The 18,948-nt window shown below is 60.1% G+C and overlaps 1 protein-coding gene across 3 annotated transcripts; it reads left to right on the plus strand.

Moving 5' to 3' along the window:
• Positions 1–1,255: 1,255 nt before the first annotated feature.
• Positions 1,256–17,230, plus strand: SLC45A1 (solute carrier family 45 member 1). Of its 3 annotated transcripts, none has more exons than XM_056125047.1 (9): positions 1,256–1,388; positions 6,468–6,882; positions 7,161–7,253; positions 8,261–8,485; positions 10,206–10,945; positions 12,404–12,557; positions 13,523–13,699; positions 15,011–15,216; positions 16,903–17,230. In XM_056125047.1, the coding sequence occupies exons 1-9, from the start codon at positions 1,272–1,274 to the stop codon at positions 17,167–17,169; spliced, it is 2,394 nt and encodes a 797-aa protein (XP_055981022.1). In that variant the 5' UTR covers positions 1,256–1,271; the 3' UTR covers positions 17,170–17,230. The 3 variants fall into 3 exon arrangements, with proteins under 3 accessions (XP_055981022.1, XP_055981024.1, XP_055981025.1); XM_056125049.1 differs by having other exon boundaries at positions 16,910–17,230; XM_056125050.1 differs by lacking the exon at positions 1,256–1,388 and having other exon boundaries at positions 6,741–6,882; positions 7,161–7,212.
• Positions 17,231–18,948: the final 1,718 nt, after the last annotated feature.

Below are 18,948 nucleotides of genomic sequence, written 5' to 3' on the forward strand. Positions count from 1 at the left end.
ATGTGTTTGCGTCTATCTGCATGTGTATAATGTCCTTTACACAAGTATACCCATGTCAATGTGCAAATGTGTGCATGTGGGCATGTACATGCCCTTGTACATGTGTTTACACATGGGCATGCATACCTCTTATGTGCACATGTGTACACATGGGCACATATGTGCCCTTGTACTTGTGTATTCTTGTGTGCATATGTGTAAATACATGTGCCTTTGTCATTGTACGTGCCTATGCATATGGGTATGCATATGTATTTTACATGTGTAAAATGTATACGCATGTGGATACATGTATGCCTTCTGTGTATGTGTCCTTTTACATGTGTGTTATTCTGTTGTGAGTTACCTTGTGCATGTATGTGCATGTGCATTTGTACATCCACGTGTGCATGTTCCTGTACACGTGAGTATGCATGTCCTTGTATGTATGCTTTTGTACATTTATGTATGCCGTGTGTCCTTGTACATGTATGCATGTCCTTGTATATGTATGTGTGTTCTTGTGGGTGTGTGTGTGTGTGTGTGTGTGTGTGTGTGTGTGTGCAGGTACGCATTGCCCTGTGTCAGTGTATGAGCATGCAGGCAGACCATGTGCATCCTTTGTGCACTCATGTGGGTGTGCATGCACCTATGAGAATGCACAGGTTCTGTGTACCTGTGTGCACGCATGCATGTGCCCTGTGCTCTGTGTGTGTGTGTGAGTGCGAGTGTGTGTGAGTGTGGACACCTCAGACGCACAGGAACAGTGAGAAGCACCTTCCCCTCAGCTGTGGCGGCGCAAGCAGTTCTGCTCCACTCACGGCTCTGGGACCCAACCCAGGATAGAGCCTGAGCGGAGGGGGTGGCAGCACCCCCTTTCAGGTCCCCATAGCAGCCCCTGGAAGCCCAGGAAGGTTCCCCCACATCTGTGCCCTGAGGTCACGGGGCAGCGCCCCAGCCAGGGTCGGGTCTCCCTTGGGGAGAGCTGATGGTGGGTAAAGGGAGAAGGGGTGATGGGGGAGCCCCCGCGTGGCGGTGGGGGTGGGCGGAGACAGTGGAGGGGCAGCACGTGGTCGGGGAGAGCAGCGTGGAGGTAGGAGAAGGGGTGCGGGGACCCCCCAGTGGGAGGCACTGCAGGGGTGAGGGGCATACGGGGTAGAAGGCGGGGGCTGAATGCGGAGCCGCCTTGAGCACGGGGCGCCCAGGTGGGGGCGCGGGGCGGCGCGGCGGGGCCGCTTTAAGGATGCTCGCGGGGATGCAGGCGTGACGTCACGGCCCCGCCCCGCGGGGTGATGCTGCAGCCGCAGCGCAGGGCCGGGGGCGGCCAGGCCGGGAGGGAGGCTGAGGCCGCGCGGGGGGCAGGCGGGACCCCGGCCTCGGAGAGGGATGCCTCGGCCCCGCACCCACAGGTACGGCTTCCCCGGGCGCCCGCGCCTGGGCCCCAGGGCGACCCGAGGGCAGGAGCGGGGCTGGCGCCTGGACCTTTGTTCCCCGCATGAACTGGCCTGTCCCGAGCTCTCGGGACACTCCCCGCCCCCCACCGCGCGGTGGCTGCAGGAGACGCCTGTGCCCAGGGAGCAGACACTGGCCTGGCCCCAGGCCTGACACCTGGGCAGGTGTCATCAGCTTCCGGTTCACTCAGAGGCACCCGGCCGTTCCCCGCCCCGGCCCCCAACAGCCCCCGCCTGTCCGGAGCCCCCAACTGAGGGTCTTCCCCAGCGATGACTGGGTTCACCGGCTCACGTGATTCATCCTCCCCAGCTTGGAAGGGAGCAGAGATGGGCGCAGAGCACCCCCAAGTGCAAGGAAGGTCTGGGCTGGGCGAGGCTCAGGGGAGTGAAGAGCCGAGAAAGCCCCCTGGGCCTGTCTGTTGCAGTTGCCTTGAAGTGTGAGCCTGAGGCCTGGCAGGAGAGGTGGGGAGGGCCAGTGCCCCCCAGCCTGGGGAAGTAGGCGGGTCTCCTGGGGAACCGCAGCCCAGATGAGGGACCTTACCTCTCTGAACCGATGACCCAGAACAAATGACAGCTCTGGATCCGTTACAGAGAAGTCCCTCTGCAGGGCGGAATCCACACAGGGGCTCTAGCTGCAAACTCTAGGGTCGCGCTCTCCTCGGAAGAGTCTCCCGGGCACTGTGGTCCTCTATCCACCCGCCTCTGTGTCTTAAGTTTCCCTTTTATAACATTCAAAAATGCACTTGAGGGCTGGAGCATAGCACAGCGGGTAGGGCACTTGCCTTGCTCACAGCCGACCCGGGTTCGATCCCTGGCACGCCAAGCACCTCCAGGAGTAATTCCTGAGTGCTGAGTCAGGAGTAACTCCTGAGCATCGCCAAAGGTGGCAAAAGAAAAAACCCCACAACTTGTGTTATTTAAAAAAGTGCACTTGGGGGCTGGAGAGATAGCACATTGGGTAGGGCGTCTGCTTTGCACGTGGCCAACCCGGGGTTCGATTCCCAGCACCCCATAGGGTCCCCTGAGCACCACCAGGAGTAACTCCTGAGTGCAGAGCCAGGAGTAACCCCTGTGCATCGCCAGGTGTGACCCAAAAACCCAAAAAAAAAAAAAAAGTGCACTTGAGTTAGGGGGCCCCCTGGGAGGTGCCCGTGTACTATTCGTGGCTATTCGTGGCTCAGTGATTGGGGGTTGCTGCCAGAGATGGAACCCGGGGCTCCTGCATGCGTTCAACTGACTCCCCAACCCCAAAGGTGATTTTTTTTTTTTTTTTTGCTTTTTGGGTCACACTTGGCGATGCACAGGGGTTTGGTTCTGCACTCAGGAGTTACTCCTGGCGGTGCTCAGGGAACCATATGGGATGCTGGGAATTGAACCCAGGTCGGCCGCGTGCAAGGCAAACGCCCTACCCGCTGTGCTATCTCTCCAGCCCCGCAAAGGTGAATTTTAAACTTCTTAAAGTTTGCTTTCACGGTCAGCTCTTAGAAGCAAATTGTCTGTTTGGGGGCCACACCCAACGATGCTCAGGGCTTCCTCCTGGCTAGGCGCTCAGGATTCAGTCCTAACAGGGCTTGGGAAACCATATGGGGGTGCCGGGAATCGAACTCAGGTCAGCTGCGTGCAAGCATCCTATCTCTTACTATCTCTCCAGCCGCAGAAGGTACATTCTTAAATGAAAACAATAGGACTGATCCCCCCTTCCCCCCCAGCTTCAGGCCTTTTCTCTGAGCTCAGGCTTCATTCAGCTCAAAGAAGTGGCTGAGGGCTTCCTGGAGGAGGTCAGCCTTGCTGGGCCTGGCCACGAGCTGACTTTTGAAGCTGGGGGTGAGGGGTATGAGGGTGAGAAATGCTCAGCAGAGGGGTGCAGGTTGCCCACCAGCTCCCTTTTAAGGGGGGCTCAAAAGGTCCCCTTTCCAGAACCATCGACTACCACATGTGGCTTGTCAGTCTGTCCCAAGTGGACCCAGAGCTCACGAGGGTCTGGGAAAAAGGGACAGTTTCTAGTGCCCAGGACAGAACTTCCCTTCCGTGGAGTGAACGGCGCACAGGAGGCCCGCGAGACGCTTGGAGGGAGGCACTCGCCTCGCTTGCAGCTGAGCCAGGTTCAGTGCCCGGAGCCCTGCCAGGGTGGCCGTGAGCCAGTCAGGAGTAAGCCCTGAACACTGCGGGGTGTAGTCCAAAACAACCACCACAAAATGAAACGAAGTGTTCGCTGGAGAGGCAGAAGCAGAGATGCTGGGCGCAGTTCCGGGTCAGGGCAGGGGGAGGCGGAGCCACTGGCCAGCGCTGTGCCAGCCGGCAGTTTCCTTCTCTCCGAAGGGTCAACGAGGCCTTATCTGGAGCTGGCTCTGGGATTCTAGTGAATGGTGCCTGGGGCTGCTGACTGTTTGGGGGTGACGACCAGCAGCTGGCCGGCACTTTCTCTGGAGTCTTGATTCTTCAAGGGCCTGAGCTGGGCCACGGGGACCATAATAAGCCTGGAAGTGAGAGCTCAACATTTGTTTCCTTGGTTTAATCTTTACAATTGCTTCTGCTCCAAGGGATCTTACCGGCCGGCGTTGTTTGTAGGGTCTTGCCTGGTTTTAGAGGCGAGCAGACCTTATTCTAAGGTCAGGCAATAAGTCATTAGAAAGGTGAGACTTGATCGAGTGTCCGGCTGTCAAAGTGCAAAATCTCTGCCTCTGCTGGGCATTCCCGCTGCCTCCCGCTTGTCTCCCCTTGCCCTGCTGCCCCCAGCCTGCAGTGCTCTCCCCACCGCCGGCCCAGCCAGCTTAAGGCTAGTCCTAGAGTCTGGGCTTTTTCCTTTGATCTATGAGATCACTGTCCTGTGAACAGTACTCAGTACCCAGCAGTCAGCTGAGTGGAAGATGGATGGGGGGTAGGTGCACGGATGGGCAGCTAAAGGAGAGGAGGGTGGGTGGGTGGGTGGACGGATGGACGGACGGGTGGACGGATGGACGGATGGACGGACGGGTGGATGGATGGATGGATAGATGGATGGACGGACGGATGGGTGGATGGATGGATGGATGGGTGGGTGGACGGATGGACGGACGGAAGGATGGATGGGTGGACGGATGGATGGACGGGTGGATGGATGGACGGACGGACGGGTGGATGGATGGATGGATGGATGGATGGATGGACGGACGGGTGGATGGATGGATGGATGGGTGGGTGGACGGACGGACGGAAGGATGGATGGACAAACGGGTGGATGGATGGATGGATGGACGGATGGGTAGATGTGTGGGATAGATTGGGGACAGATGGATGGGCGGGTGGGTAGAACAGCGGGGTGGATGAAAGGGTGAATGAATGATGGATGGATGGATGGGTGGGTGCATAGATGATGGGAAGATGGGTGGGTAGGTGAATGGATGGTGGGTGAATGAGTGGATGGAATGGTGGGTGAGTAGGTAATGGGAGAGATGACTGCACGGATAAATAATCACGGATCAGTGATTAATGAATGAATGGGCTGATGGGAGGGAGGGAACGATGAATGGATGAATAGATGGATGAATGGATGGAGGGATGTATGGATGGACAGATGGATTGAGGGAAGGGTAGATGGATGGATGGATGGATGAAGAGAAGGAAGGATGGATGGATGAATGGATGGATGGACTGATGGATGAATAGGTGAGGGAAGGATGGACAGATAGATGGAGGGAACGAATGATGGATAGATAATGGATGAATGGACAGATGGATGAATGGAGGGATAGATGGATGGATGGACAGAAGGATGTTTGGATGGAAGGATGGGTGGACAGATAGAGAGCCAGGCAGTCTGTGAGTCAGCACAGAGCTCTGAATCCTGCCGCAGCATCTCTTGATGGAGTCACTGCCCTACTGCTGTCTTCTGGAGAGAAGGAGATTCTCTGTGAGGGGCTGGGGTGGGGGTTGGGGTGCAAGTGTGGGACGGTGAGGAGTCTGAGGGATTCATCGAGAAGCAATCCCGTAGGGTGAGGGAGGGTGCTCTGAGTTTCCTCAGGGCCTCATTCCTTAAGTCCAGGAGGATGGAAAACAGGCTGAGGGGCCGGAGCGATAGTACAGCAGGGAGGGCGTTTGCCTTACACACAGCCATTTGCTTTACACGCAGACACAGAGGTTCGACCCCCAGCATCCCATATAGTCCCCTGAGCACCGCCAGGAGTAATTCCTGAGCGCATGAGCCAGGAGTAACCCCTGAGCTTCGCCGAGTGGGACCCAAAAAGCAAAAAACAAACAAACAAAACCCTTAGAGGCTGAGGAGGCCCCTGTCAGGAAAGGCCCCGCTGGGCAGTTGTTTGGCCTTGGCCTGAGGACTTCTCAGGAAGGACTTGAAGGCATCAAGGCAGCAGTGAATGCGAGAGGAAGCACCGTGGACAGGGCCTTGTTTCGCATGCACTGCCGGGTGTGGTCCTCAAACAAACACAAAAGGCAGCAGTGAGAGCTTGGGAGCAGTCTAGACCCACACCCCACTGTCTGCCCCTTCCTTCCTCCCTTCCTTCCTTCCTTCCTTCCTTCCTTCCTTCCTTCCTTCCTTCTTTCCTTCCTTCCTCCCTCCCTTCCTTCCTTTCCTTTCTTCCTTCTTCCTCCCTCCCTCTTTCCTCCCTTCCTTTCTTCTTCCTTCCTTCTGTCCCTCCCTGCTTCCTTCCTTCTTTCTCCTCCCTCCCTACCTCTCTCCCTCTCTCCCTCCCTCTCTCCCTTCCTCCCTCCCTCCCTTCCTTCCTTCCTTCCTTCCTCTCTCCCTTCCTTCCTCCCTCCTTCCTCCTCCCTCCCTCCCTCCCTCCCTCCCTCCTTCCTTCGTTGCTTCTCCTTCCTTCCTTCCTTGCTCCTTCCCTTCCTTCTTCTATAATTTCCCTCCTTCTGTCCCTCTCTCCGCCCCTCCCTCCTTTGCTCTCTCGGGCAGCTGGGCTGTGTTCAGGGAGGGGGGTCAGAGCATCCCCTCCGGGGAAGAGGGCAATGCAGCTGAGGGGTTCCCACCTGAAGGGGGTACTGCCTGGGAAAGCCCCCCAAGTCACTGTGCTCCCCGATGCCTCCCTGCAGGAGTGCCCAGCAGCCGCCCCTATGATGATCCCCCCAGCGAGCAGCACCCCTCCCCCGGGAGAGGCCGTCCTCCCTGCCTGGGGCCCCCAGGACTTCTGGAGGTCCCACGTCTCGGGCTCCGTGAGCCAGCACATCAGCCACCGGGCCAACAACTTCAAGCGACACCCCAAGAGGAGGAAGTGCATTCGGCCCTCCCCACCCCCGCCCCCCAACACCCCGTGTCCCATCGAGCTGGTGGACTTGGGCGACCTGCACCCGCAGCGCTCATTGAGGGAGCTGCTGTCCAACGGCTGCATCCTGTTCGGCATTGAGTTCAGCTACGCCATGGAGACGGCCTACGTCACACCCGTGCTGCTGCAGATGGGCCTCCCCGACCAGCTCTACAGCCTGGTCTGGTTCATCAGCCCTATCCTCGGTGAGTGCGGGACACCGGCTGCCTGCGGGAGTAGCTCTATGCCCGTCGGGACCGCAAGAGCAGCACCTGGGTGCCCTGAAGTTCTTCTCCAGGCGGCGTGGGGGGGTGCAGGAGGTGGCGCGGGGGGAGGACGGGAAGGCCTGGCGGCCTCTGCGCCCGCTGAGTGGGTCCTGTGGCCCTGTGACTGCTCCTGTTCCCTAAGTCCCAGGACGTTTGCTGCAGGTGTTTCTGGGATGGGGTTGGTTGTTCCCGCGTGACCCTTGCCTGCTGTGTTCCAGGCTTCCTGCTGCAGCCTCTGCTGGGTGCCTGGAGTGACCGATGTACCTCAAGGTTTGGAAGGAGACGCCCTTTCATTCTTGTCCTGGCGATAGGTCTGTTGTTTGGCATTGCCATCGCGTGTGAAGGAGTCCGCCGCCCGCCGCTGCTCTTAGGGAGTCAGAGAGTATTGAGCAAAACAGTCATTTAGATGATCAGACTCACACACACACACACACACACAGACACACAGAAACACACACACAAACATAGACAGACACAGGCACACAGAGACCCACACAGATACACAGAGACACATGCAGACACACAGAGACACGCAGACATATACAGGCACTCAGAGACACACAGAGATGACACAAGACACAGACACACACACACAGATACACAGAGACCCACACAGATGCACAGAGATACACGCAGACACACAGAGACACACGCAGACACACGCAGACATGCAGATACACACAACAAACACACAGACACACAGATGCACACAGATTCACAGACATATGCAGACACATATAGACACACACAGATACACACACAGACACACAGAGATACACACAGACACACACAACAGACACACACAGACACACAGATTTACAGACATATGCAGACACATGTGAGCGTGCGCGCGCACACACACACACACACACACACACACACACATACCAGGGAGATGACTCAAGTTACAGAGCAGACAGGTAGCATGCGTGAGACCCCAAGTTCAATCCCCAGCACCCCATAGCTCCCCCAAGTTCCCCAGCCTCTTCCTGTTGGCTGAGAAGTGGCTCCCCCACCTCAGCACCCATGTGGCGCTTAGAAAACCCCAAACTTCCCATGCAGTAGCTCACACTCTAAGTCGGGGTGCGCCCGTTCTCCTGACCTGTGGCACGGGCGCCCCGCCTCACCCTTTCCCGGCGAGGGGAGAGCCCCCACTTTCCTTCCCTGCGCCACAGTGGGGTGTGGGCGGTGGCTTTTCCCACGGGCCCTGCTGGAAGTGGAAAGAAACGGAGACCTGCGGGAAGCTGGAGAGCCCAGACGGAGGGGCTGGGGTGGCCGGGCCGCGGCGTGTCCCCGCATGATGCTGTCTCTGTCCCAGGGGTGCTGCTGGGCCTCTCGCTCCTGCTCAACGGCAGGGACATGGGCGCGGCGCTGGCTGACACAGCCACCTCCCACAAGTGGGGGATCCTCTTCACCGTGTGCGGGGTGGTGCTGATGGACTTCAGCGCCGACTCGGCGGACAACCCCAGCCACGCCTACATGATGGACGTGTGCAGCCCTGCGGACCAGGACCGTGGCCTCAACATCCACGCGCTCCTGGCAGGTGAGGCCCCGCCCAGCGGCGGGTCTGGCCCCGCCCAGCGGCGGGTTTAGCTCCGCCCAGCGGCAGGTCTGGCTTTGCCCAGTGTCGGGTTGGCCCCGCCTATTGGCAGGTCTGGCCCCGCCCAGCGGTGGGTTGCCCCCGCCCATTGGCAGGTTTGGCTCCGCCCAGAAGTGGACCTGGTCCCGCCCAGCGGCGGGTCTGGCTCTGCCCAGGAGCGGTGCTCTGGGGAGGCCACACCCCATTCTGATTTAGAGACGTCTTGATTCCTAGGCAGCACAGTGGATAGGGCACTCGCCTTTCACCTGGCCGACCCAGGTTTGATCCCCAGCACCCTAATATGGTTCCCCAATCCATCCAGAAATGATCTCTGAGCACAGAATCAAGAGTATGGCCTCCAATTTCCGCCAAACAAAGGAAAAAATGTTGCTGCTTTACTGGAGTGGGTAGCAGATACTATGGAAATGCATGATGTCTGTGCGCACTTGGCATTGTCCGCCCACGTCTATGGGTCGGTAGCTTTCGGCCCGGGGTGCATCGCCCCCACCTCGCCACCAGCCCCTGGGAGATCAAGCTCCCACTCTGGTCATGTCAGGGAAGGCGCGGCTCCCTGACCTCGTTTCTGCTGAGAGTTGTGTGCGACGTGAGGGCACCGGCCCTCTCCAAACCCAGCTCAGGGCACTGAAACGAGGCGATGACCACGCACCCAGTCAGTCTCACTCAGGACGGGGAGAAGGTGGGCGAAGTTCAGCAAGGACCCTGAGGGAGGCAGCGCCCCACCCCCTCTGCTGAGCGCTGGGTCCACCCTGATTGGGGGTTACCAACCAGTTCCAGGGAGCAGGTCAAGTTGCAAATATGGAATCTGGGACTAATGCAGATCAAGTCTGTGTGTGTGCCTGGCATGCGCGACTTTATGCCAGGCATGAGAGCCACAAGAGGACAGGGCAGGGCTCAGCGGCAGTGCTGGCCTGTAGGTGTGGGGTTCTGGGTTGGTCCCCAGCACTGCACACGTACATCAGGAGCCCAGTAGGGGGACCCAGACTCACATAGCCTCCCGATCCGACCAGCAAAAGGGGGCGGGAGTGAAGTTCATCTGGATCAAGGACCACAGAACAGCAGCTGTGTCCTCTAGGGCTGATGCTGGGGGTGAGGCCTGGTGGGCCGGAGTCATCCAGAGAGGCGCACAAGGACAGGTTGGAGTGAGCGAGGGAGGCAGAGCTGCACTGGGAGACCCGGGCCTTTGGGAACCATGAGCATCTGTCACACACAACTCCACTGAACTGTGTGAACCAGTTTGACAGTTGCCTGGAATGCAGAAGAAAAGGCTGGATCTCTGCAACCCTATTGTTACTTGAGGGCCTGCTGACCCACACAGAGGGCTACCAGAGCAGGTCCAGCCTCCGTCACTATTAGTAGGGACTCGTGGGATGGGGGGTGTGTGTGGGGTGCACCTGAGGTTTTTGTGTCCGCTGAGTCTGGGGTGGAGGCTGCAGGAGAGAGGGTCTTGCATAAAGCAGAGAGGAAAGGTGCAGCTGGGGCAGAACCAGCTGTGTACAGGTGGTCTTTGTGCCACTGGCTTTGGAAGGGGGGACTCAGCAAGGTCTCGGCAGGTGGGGGTCCCCTGGGAATCTCGTTCTCTTTCGTGAGAGTTTCTCTAACGGGGTCTGCCTGGGCAGGGCTTCAGTCAGCGCCGTTCCCTACCCCACTCCCCCCGGCCCCGCAGGTCTTGGCGGTGGCTTTGGCTACGTGGTCGGTGGCATCCACTGGGACAAGACCAGCTTTGGGAGAGCCCTGGGCGGGCAGCTCCGCGTCATCTACATCTTCACGGCTGTCACCCTGAGCATCACCACCGTCCTGACGCTGGTCAGCATCCCCGAGAGACCCCTGAGGCCCCACGGGGAGAAGCGGCCGGCCATGAAGAGCCCCAGTGCGCCGCTACCCCCGTCGCCGCCCATGCCGGCTGAGGAGAGTGCAGGCGAGCCCGTCCCCTGCCCCGCGGGCCCTGGCCTCTATGCCAGCTTCTCAGGCCCCGTGTCGCCGCTCAGCCCGCTCACCCCCAAGTACGGCAGCTTTCTCAGCAGGGACAGCTCCCTGACGGGCCTCAGCGAGTTCGCCTCGTCCTTCGGCACGGCCAACCTGGACAGTGTGCTCATCGACTGCTTCACGGGCAGCTCCGACTCCTACCTGGCTGTGTCCGGCAGCGCCCCCCGACAGCCGCTCAGCGTCAGCTTCCCCCGTACCCCTGACGGCTTCTACCGGACGGACTGTGGCGTGGGGGCCCAGCTGGGGGACGCCCTGACCGCCGGCCCTGAAGGGGACATTTTAAGGGTGGGGTCATTGGACACCTCCAAGCCGCGCTCGTCGGGGATTCTCAAGCGGCCGCAGACCCTGGCCATCCCCGACGCGGCGGGGGGCGGGGCCCCCGAGACCGGCAGGAGGAGGACCGTGACCTTCAGTCAGCAGGTAAAGAGTGAGGGGGCCGCAGGGCTGGGGGGGTAGGGACCCTCAGAGGACAGGGTGTCCCGGGGCCCCGGGGTCAGTGTCTGAGCCCACGAAATGGTTCATCTCTGGGCCCCGATGCACGAGAACCCACCTACTGAGTGGGAGAGGGTGTCTCGGGGACCCCCGCTCCCCACGCCGGCCGTGGCATGGCGACCACAGACTGGCACATGATTGGTGGTGATTCTCGCTGTGTGCAGGGTGCTCCCAGCAACACCATGAGGGTCCTGGTGCCCTCCCACCCACTCTAGGACAAAGCGTTGACCTGCTCCCAGAAGCGGCTTTTGCATCTCAGGGCTGCAAAGGCAGAGAACTCTCCGGAAAGCTGTTTAGGGTGTGTTGGACGCCCTTCAATCGGGCCATAGTGCTGGCCTGTGGTGGCAGTTCTGGGGCAGGAGCACTAGACGCAGAGTACCCTGCCTGCTGGGCGGCCCTCAGGGGGCCCCTTTCTCCCAGTCTCAGGGCAGCTTTGCTCGGCTCAGGGGTCATGAAGCCGCTGGTCGGGCCGTGAGCTCAGTCCTGGAAGGATCTGGAACCTGGGCTCACAGCCTGGCAGCGTGTCCCTGGAGGGGGCCTCCTCTGTCCTCTCTGGCCACCGGGTCCTCATCATAAAGCCTGGTTTCTGCCGGCTGGTCGTGAGCAGGGTCACTCACTAGCTTCTTTTTAGGGGGGGTTGGTTGGTGGTGAGGGGGCCCCACCAATGGTGCTCAGGGCTAAATCCTGGCTCTGCCTTCAGAGATCACTCCTGATGGGACTTGGGGGGGACACGTGGGGTGCTGGGGATCAAACCCAGATCTGCTATGTGTGCAAGGCAGGTATCTTACCCACCGTGCTATGGCTCCAGGCCCTGCGTGGTAGTTCTCTGTGGAAAGTAGAAACGGAGTGAGGCCGGGCGTGATGGGGCCTCACAGAAACCCCGCGGACTGGGCAGCCGCTCTGCCACGAGTGCTGGGGGTTCAGCTCCCCGCACCGTGGGCTCTCAGGGGTCAGGTCGCGAGGACCTCTCTGCTCCCCCAGCTTTGCAGGGCCACGGGTGTGGCGCCTTGTTGTGGAGTCAGCTCTGAGCGCCGGGAAATCAGCCCTAGAATGTGAGCACTTAGACTCCACCCTGCGTGGTGGCCCGAGCACTTAGACTCCACCCTGCGTGGTGGCCTCACGTAGCCCAGAGCAGGGCGCCCCCTACAGAGAGAGGGGGACATGCACAGAGCCCCCTGCTGCCTGGAGAGATGCCCTCCAGCAAAGATGGGGCTCCACAGAGCGTACCCAGAACCGCCTTCCTATATTCCAAGTCAGCTGCACCTACCGTGGGGTTCCACTCTCCTTTGGGGGTCCCGAGAGGAGGTGGGAGGATTAGCCTGCTCTCCCTGTGCTAGGCTGGTGGGGGTGGGGACACTGACTCGGGCTTGGGGGGGCCCTTGGCAGGTGGCCAACATCCTGCTGAACGGAGTGAAGTACGAGAGCGAGTTGACGGGCTCCGGGGGGCCGGCCGAGCAGCCGCTGTCCCTGCGCCACCTCTGCGCCACCATCTGCAACATGCCGGCCGCGCTGCGCAGCCTCTGCGTCAACCACTTCCTGGGTGAGCTGCCCCCACCCGCTCCCTCCGGGGTCACAGGCAGAGCCCACTGCCCACTCCCCAGGAAGAGCAGGCAGCTCCGAGACGCACCCCTCTTCCCGTCTCCATGGAGACACTTGCTACCTCCCTCTTTCTCTTTTTTCTTTTTGGGTCGCACCCGGCGATGCTCAGGAGTTCCTCCTGGCTCTGCACTCAGGAATCACTCCTGGCAGTGCTCAGGGGACCCTATAGGATGCTGGGGATTGAACCTAGGTTGGCCGCGCAGAAGGCTAACATCGTCCCTTCTACCTCCCTCTTGGGGTGTCTCACCACCCCCTTCCTGCAGGGGTCACCCCAGTCTGGCCTCCCCACAATCTCCCTGCACCCCCAACAAAACTCAGGGTCCATTCTCCCCTCATCCCCCCACCAAAGCCAGCAGGGAGTGGCTGTGCTGGCATCTCCCACACTCTGCTGCTGAGAGGCTGGGAGGGAATCTTGTCCTAGTCTTGGGGACAAGGACCCCCGGCGGCACCTGACACTCCCGTCCCTGGCAAAGATTGTGATACTGTCTGAGAGCTGGATCCCGCGGTCCCAGGAGGACACTGCAGGCCGAATGCAGAGCAGAGCGGGGCCTGAGTGGCCAGCGCTGGGCCTCCGATCGTGAAGTTCTGTCCTCATCCGAGGGCCTGGGAACAACTGGGACACAGCATAGGGGGCTGTGTCACTATTGGGGTCTGGGCGCCAGTGAGTGCAGCCATCTGCTGTCAGGGAACAGAGATGCCTGTCGCTTCCTCCTCGTCACCCGCGGGACCCCCACCCTGGTTGGGTTCCCCCAGCATTTTTCTCTTCCCCATGAGAGGGGGTGGAAGTGGGGAGGTGTCGAGGAGGTGGGCGCCCTGTTTTCTTCTGGCAGGAAATGCTGGGGCCCCCCTTAGTGTCTAGGGGTCCAGACGAGGGCGCGGCCCACTGAGACTCAGCCCCTCCTGCAGGCTGGCTCTCATTCGAGGGGATGCTGCTCTTCTACACGGACTTCATGGGGGAGGTGGTGTTCCAGGGGGACCCCAAGGCCCCGCACACGTCGGAGGAGTACCAGAAGTACAACAGCGGCGTCACCGCGGGATGTTGGGGCATGTGCATCTACGCCTTCAGCGCCGCCCTCTACTCAGGTACGGCCGCCCCGGGGGCAGGGACCCATCCATGCACAGCGTGCCCTGCCGCCATGTACCACATCCAGGGGTTGTTACAGCACACATGTACTCTGTACCATGCATATATACATATATATATATCCACATACACACACACTACATATCACATGCTATATGATGTAATGCATACTACATACCACATACCAGTTATGCAACAGATGCCACGTACAGTATACAGTTTATTTATTTTTTGCTTTTTGGGTCACACCTGGCGATGCACAGGGGTTCCTCCTGGCTCTGCACTCAGGAATTACTCCTGGCGATGCTCGGGGGACCCTATGGGATGCTGGGGATCGAACCCGGGTTGGCTGCGTGCAAGGCAAACACCCTACCCGCTGTGCTATTGCTCCAGTCCCCAGTCTACACTTTATATCACATAAGTGTACATCATATACCTCATACATGTTAATACCGTATTACATACATGTGTTATATTGTGGTATGTACATGACATGTGTAATATGCCACATATACAAGTATCACATATACCACATATAGATATTATTCACCATATGCGAAGACCACATACTGTATGTGCTGTATCACATCTGACTGGTTCCATGTACTGCTGCAGACACCACATGGTGATGGTCTCTCGAGCTATTCTGAAATCTTCCATTACGGACCAACCTCCACACACCTGAGGGTATATGGTTGGCCATGTCCCTGTGCCCTTGCTCCCAGGGTGTGGAGTCTGCTGCATCCAGGAAGCTGGTCTCTGCCCTGGTTTTGGGGTGGTGCTGTTTGATCATCCTTGAGGATGTCCTGGTTGGGTGGCGGGCAGGGTCAGGTGTGTGCAGATCTGTCCCCTGGCAGAGGGGCTGCACCCTGAAAGCCCAGAGGCGGGGTACTGCCCTCCTGTGTTCAGATATCCAGGGGCAGGGAGGGCTGGAGGCCCAGGAGAGTCCAGGCTGCCAGTGTGGCCACGGGGCACATGCTGGACTCAGGCCAGAGGGACCCTCAGGGACCTGCAATAGACGTCCCTTTGACTGGCCACAACCCCCGTTCGTTCTCTCAGGCCTGACAGCTGGCACTGCCCGAGAGGTCTGGAAGCCAGAGACCCACACTGGGCCACATTCCTTGCCTGGGCACGGGGCCACCCTGTCTCTGGTGCTGTCAGATGCCAGCGCCCCTTAGCTGCTGGTGCCGGCGGGGTGGGGACTCTGCCCACGTTGCTCGCTTTCTGGGTCTGGCCAGGGCTTGTCTGCAGGGGCACGGCCGGTCCCTGAATGAGCCGAGCCCTTAGCCCAGGCCCCCTGGTCTCCACAGCCATCCTGGAGAAGTTGGAGGAGCACCTGAGCGTGCGTACCCTGTACTTCATCGCCTACCTGGCCTTCGGCCTGGGCACCGGGCTGGCCACGCTGTCTCGGAACCTGTATGTGGTCCTGTCGCTGTGCAGCACCTACGGGGTGCTCTTCTCCACGCTCTGCACGCTGCCCTACTCGCTGCTGTGTGACTACTACCAGAGCCGAAAGGTACGTGCTGCCCAGCCTGCCTCACCCCCGCATCTCCGCAGCACAAGGAGGCCTCTGCCCCTTCCACCCGGCCACGCGTGGGAAGGGCTGGGGAGGGTGGAAGGGGAGGCCCCATCTCAACCCCCCACCACCAGGTTCTGGGGTCCCCGAGGAGGCAGGTGGGCACAGAAAGCAATCAATCAAGATGCCACAGTCCCGGGACCCCAGGCACCCAGCGGTGGTGGGGGTGTGCTGTGGGGTTTCTCTCAGCATGGGGGTGACGCCAGCGCTGTCAGTTCCCAACATTACAAAACTCAGGCTCGCTCCCGCAGGCCCACTCCAAGCACCCCAGAACCATCCGCACTCATGGGCATTGAGATGGACCTCCCTGGGGGGATTGGCTGCACCCATGTCTTGGCGTTCTGCTGTGCCCCCAGCCCCGAGGGGGCAGTTAGGTTTGGTCTTGTTCATTTCATTTCCCATCTCTTTCCTCTGTGGCTGTGACGTCTGGGCGTCGCACCCTACTTGGTGCAGGTGGGTGAGGGGTGGCTACAGGGTCCCTCACCTGCCCGCCAGGGCTCCCTCCTTCAACTGTGGTTTCATACATGTGCTCATGGAGTTCTTCGGGCACTGGGCATCGAGGGGGTCCTGCGGGTACCGGGCAGCGAGGGGGTCCTGCAGACACCGGACAGTCAGGGGGTTCTGTAGGTGCCGGACAGTGAAGGGGTCCTGCAGGTACCGGCAGCAGAGGGGTCCTGTAGGCACTGGGCAGTGAGAAGGTACTGCGGGCACTGGGGGGGTCCTGCGGGCACCGGGCAGCGAGGGGGTTCTACGGGCACCGGGCACTGCACTGGCGGCCTCGGCTGGCAGAGGAAGCTGCCTCCGTCCGGGCCAGCTCCCAGCTCTCCACCCTCCTGGTTCCGGGTTCGGGTCTGGGGTCCAGCAGGGGCTTCCAGAGCCCAGAGCTATTGGGTGGAACCCCTCCCCTCTGGGACCCCTTCTCTCTGCCTCAAGTCAGACAGGCTAGGCCCTGGGGTTCCACTTTCTCTGGCAGGAACCGAGGGGGAGCCACGAAGGTAGCCGAGGGCATCTGGGCTCCCGCTGGACACATCCACGAGCTCAGGGAAGGGGCCAATCCTGTCTCCAGGCTCCCCACGGCTGTTCCATGCGGCTCCTGGGCCCTGGCACTGGGGTGGAGGGGCACTCCAGGTTCTGGGCCATTCACCAGATTCTGCTGTTGCTCGCACACCTATGCACTCTGCTGCCTGGAACCGTCTGATGACGCAAAGTCCCCAGAATGCAGGCTGAGGGCCCGGAGGCGCCCACCCTTGCTGGCTTGAGGGTGACAATTCACAGGACCCCAGCACAGTTCCCATGGGGGACAAACTGTCCTGGGGACAGGGCGGGGACCCGCCTGCCTCCTATCACCCTGTGGCTCTCCCTGAGTGTGGCGGGTGGCAGGGAGGGACACAGTGTGTCCCAGCTGGGGCGACGCGGCTGAGCACTGAGGTGGACTAGGCTGGGGCGCAGGTGAGGGCAGGGGAGCGGCGGTCCCATGGGGCAGGTGTCTTCTAGGGGGTGGGGGAGCCAAGGGCTAGTGCCCCAAGCACGTGCCTAGCGCGGCCTAGACCCACACCCAGTGTCTCTTGGGGCACACACACGTGGGTCCCGAGGCCCATGTCCTGCTGATGTGCGTGTCTTTGCCAGTTCGCAGGGTCCGGTGTGGATGGCACCCGGCGGGGCATGGGTGTGGACATCTCCCTGCTCAGCTGCCAGTACTTCCTGGCCCAGATCCTCGTCTCCCTGGTGCTGGGGCCCCTGACATCGGCTGTGGGCAGCGCCAACGGCGTGATGTACTTCTCCAGCCTCGTGTCCTTCCTGGGCTGCCTCTACTCCTCGCTGTTTGTCGTGTACGAAATCCCGCCCGGCGAGGCTGCTGACGAGGAACACCAGCCCCTCCTGTTGAATGCGTGACCCGAGTTCCAGCTAGGATGTAAATATGTGATGACATAATAAATGGCAGCCACAAACCTGGCATTTTCCTATGTGGCTCTCCTGGGGGGGGGGGGGGGATGGTGTCCTGGGTCGCAATGGCTTCTTGACTTGCAGCTTGGTGGTTCTTGGCGGGGGGGGGTGAAGGGGGGTGGGGGTTGTCCTCATCTGCAACCTGAAGGCTGCTGCCACCTGGGGCGCAGGCCAGTCCCCAATACCAGGTCCCGAAGGTCAGTAGTGCTTGGTGGCAAGGCCTGGACTAACAGACCACTCACGCTACACATTGCACCCACTCACCATCCAGCCATCTACCACTATTTATCACCAGGACACTGACCCAGCTGTCCATCCAGGGATCCCTCAGTCAGGAAGTCAGTTCCCAGTCAGCACCCATACACCCAGCCACTCAATTGTACACCCACTCACCCTTCATCCACCCGCTCACCTCCCTGTTCACCCATCCATATGTTCACCCATTCAATATCCAACCATCCATCACCCCCCTTGCATCCATCCATCCACACCCCCTTCCAACCATCCTTGCACCTACCCACTCATCCTTGCAGCACCCAGACCCCCGCATCCATCCATCAGCCCACCCACACGTTCATGCCTCCCTCCCTCATTCACAGCCACCCGGCGCACAGCCCCCCTCCCAGTGCCCATGGACACGGGTCTGGATGCAGCTCCGGCCCTCCACGGGCCAAGGCCCTTGCCGAGACCTCAGTGCCTTCCTCCTCACTGGGCAGCCCCTCTCCCCAGTATGGTGAGCACTGGCTGAGCACTGTGGGAGGAGGCATAGCTGCTCACTCCTGTACTCACCATCTGAAACCGGGACAGCCCCTGGCTTGGGGGACACACAGGACACACTGGTCTCAAGACCCCAAACGGCAATGGGGGATGCGGGCCTGCTGCCTGCCTCCAGAAGTCAGGGTTTTGAGCACCTGACATGTCCCTTCTCCTGCTCTGGGCACAAGACCATCCCCCCCATCCTGTGGACTGACACCTCCTCACCTGTCACGTGCTGTCCCCGCCCTGGGTCAGGATCTCTGCTCACCCCTGCCTCCTTACATCTGGGGATCCTCAGAGAATCGGTTGAAACTCTTCATGCCTGGCCTGGTCCCATCTGTCTCTTGAGGTCTCCATGTTTGGGCCATGCTCTCCAGGAACCTCTAAATGGTTTTGTTCCCACAGAGCCGAGCGACAGTACAGCGGGTAGGGCATGAGTCTTCCATGTGGCCGGGTTCCCTCCTCAGCACCATATGTGGTTCCCCAAACCCGCCAGGAATGATCCTGGAGTACTGAGCTAGAAGCCCCGAATACTGCCAGGTCTGGCCCAAATCATCCCCCGTCCCCTTTGCCCACCGCCCCCCCCCCCCCGAAAGAACAAAAACAAAACCAAGTTTTGTTCCCAAGCAGGAAGGTGCTATGTCCGGCAGAAGGCGTGAGCCAAAGAGTCCCCGGAATCTAGTTTCTGGAGGCCCGAGTGGGGTGAGCTTATGCCCCGAGTATTGGGCACATGCAGGGTACACAGGCATCCTTCTGCGGCCACAGTGCTTGAAATCACCTGTTTAGACCTGCTACCCACTGGGTGCAAGTGCCTACTGTGAGCAGCCCTCTGGGTCCCTCATCTCAGGGACCCCCAGGTCCCCTCCCTACCTGCAGGAGACACATCCTTCGCACTCCTGACCCCTGAGCTGCAGGGAATGCGCTCCTCCCCACCGAGCCCACAGTCAGCGCCAGGCAGACATTGCCCCCTGG

Source organism: Sorex fumeus, unplaced genomic scaffold (genome assembly GCF_029834395.1).
Source record: "Sorex fumeus unplaced genomic scaffold, SorFum_2.1 ptg000054l, whole genome shotgun sequence".
Lineage (NCBI taxonomy): Eukaryota > Metazoa > Chordata > Mammalia > Eulipotyphla > Soricidae > Sorex > Sorex fumeus.

Bases quoted from the DNA above. Each gene is read 5' to 3' on its own strand.
- SLC45A1 (XM_056125047.1), top strand. From the start codon at position 1,272: ATGCTGCAGCCGCAGCGCAGGGCCGGGGGCGGCCAGGCCGGGAGGGAG. The intron at 7,254-8,260 runs GTCTGTTGTTTG...TCTCTGTCCCAG, and splicing joins CATTCTTGTCCTGGCGATAG to GGGTGCTGCTGGGCCTCTCG. The intron at 15,217-16,902 runs GTACGTGCTGCC...TGTCTTTGCCAG, and splicing joins ACTACTACCAGAGCCGAAAG to TTCGCAGGGTCCGGTGTGGA.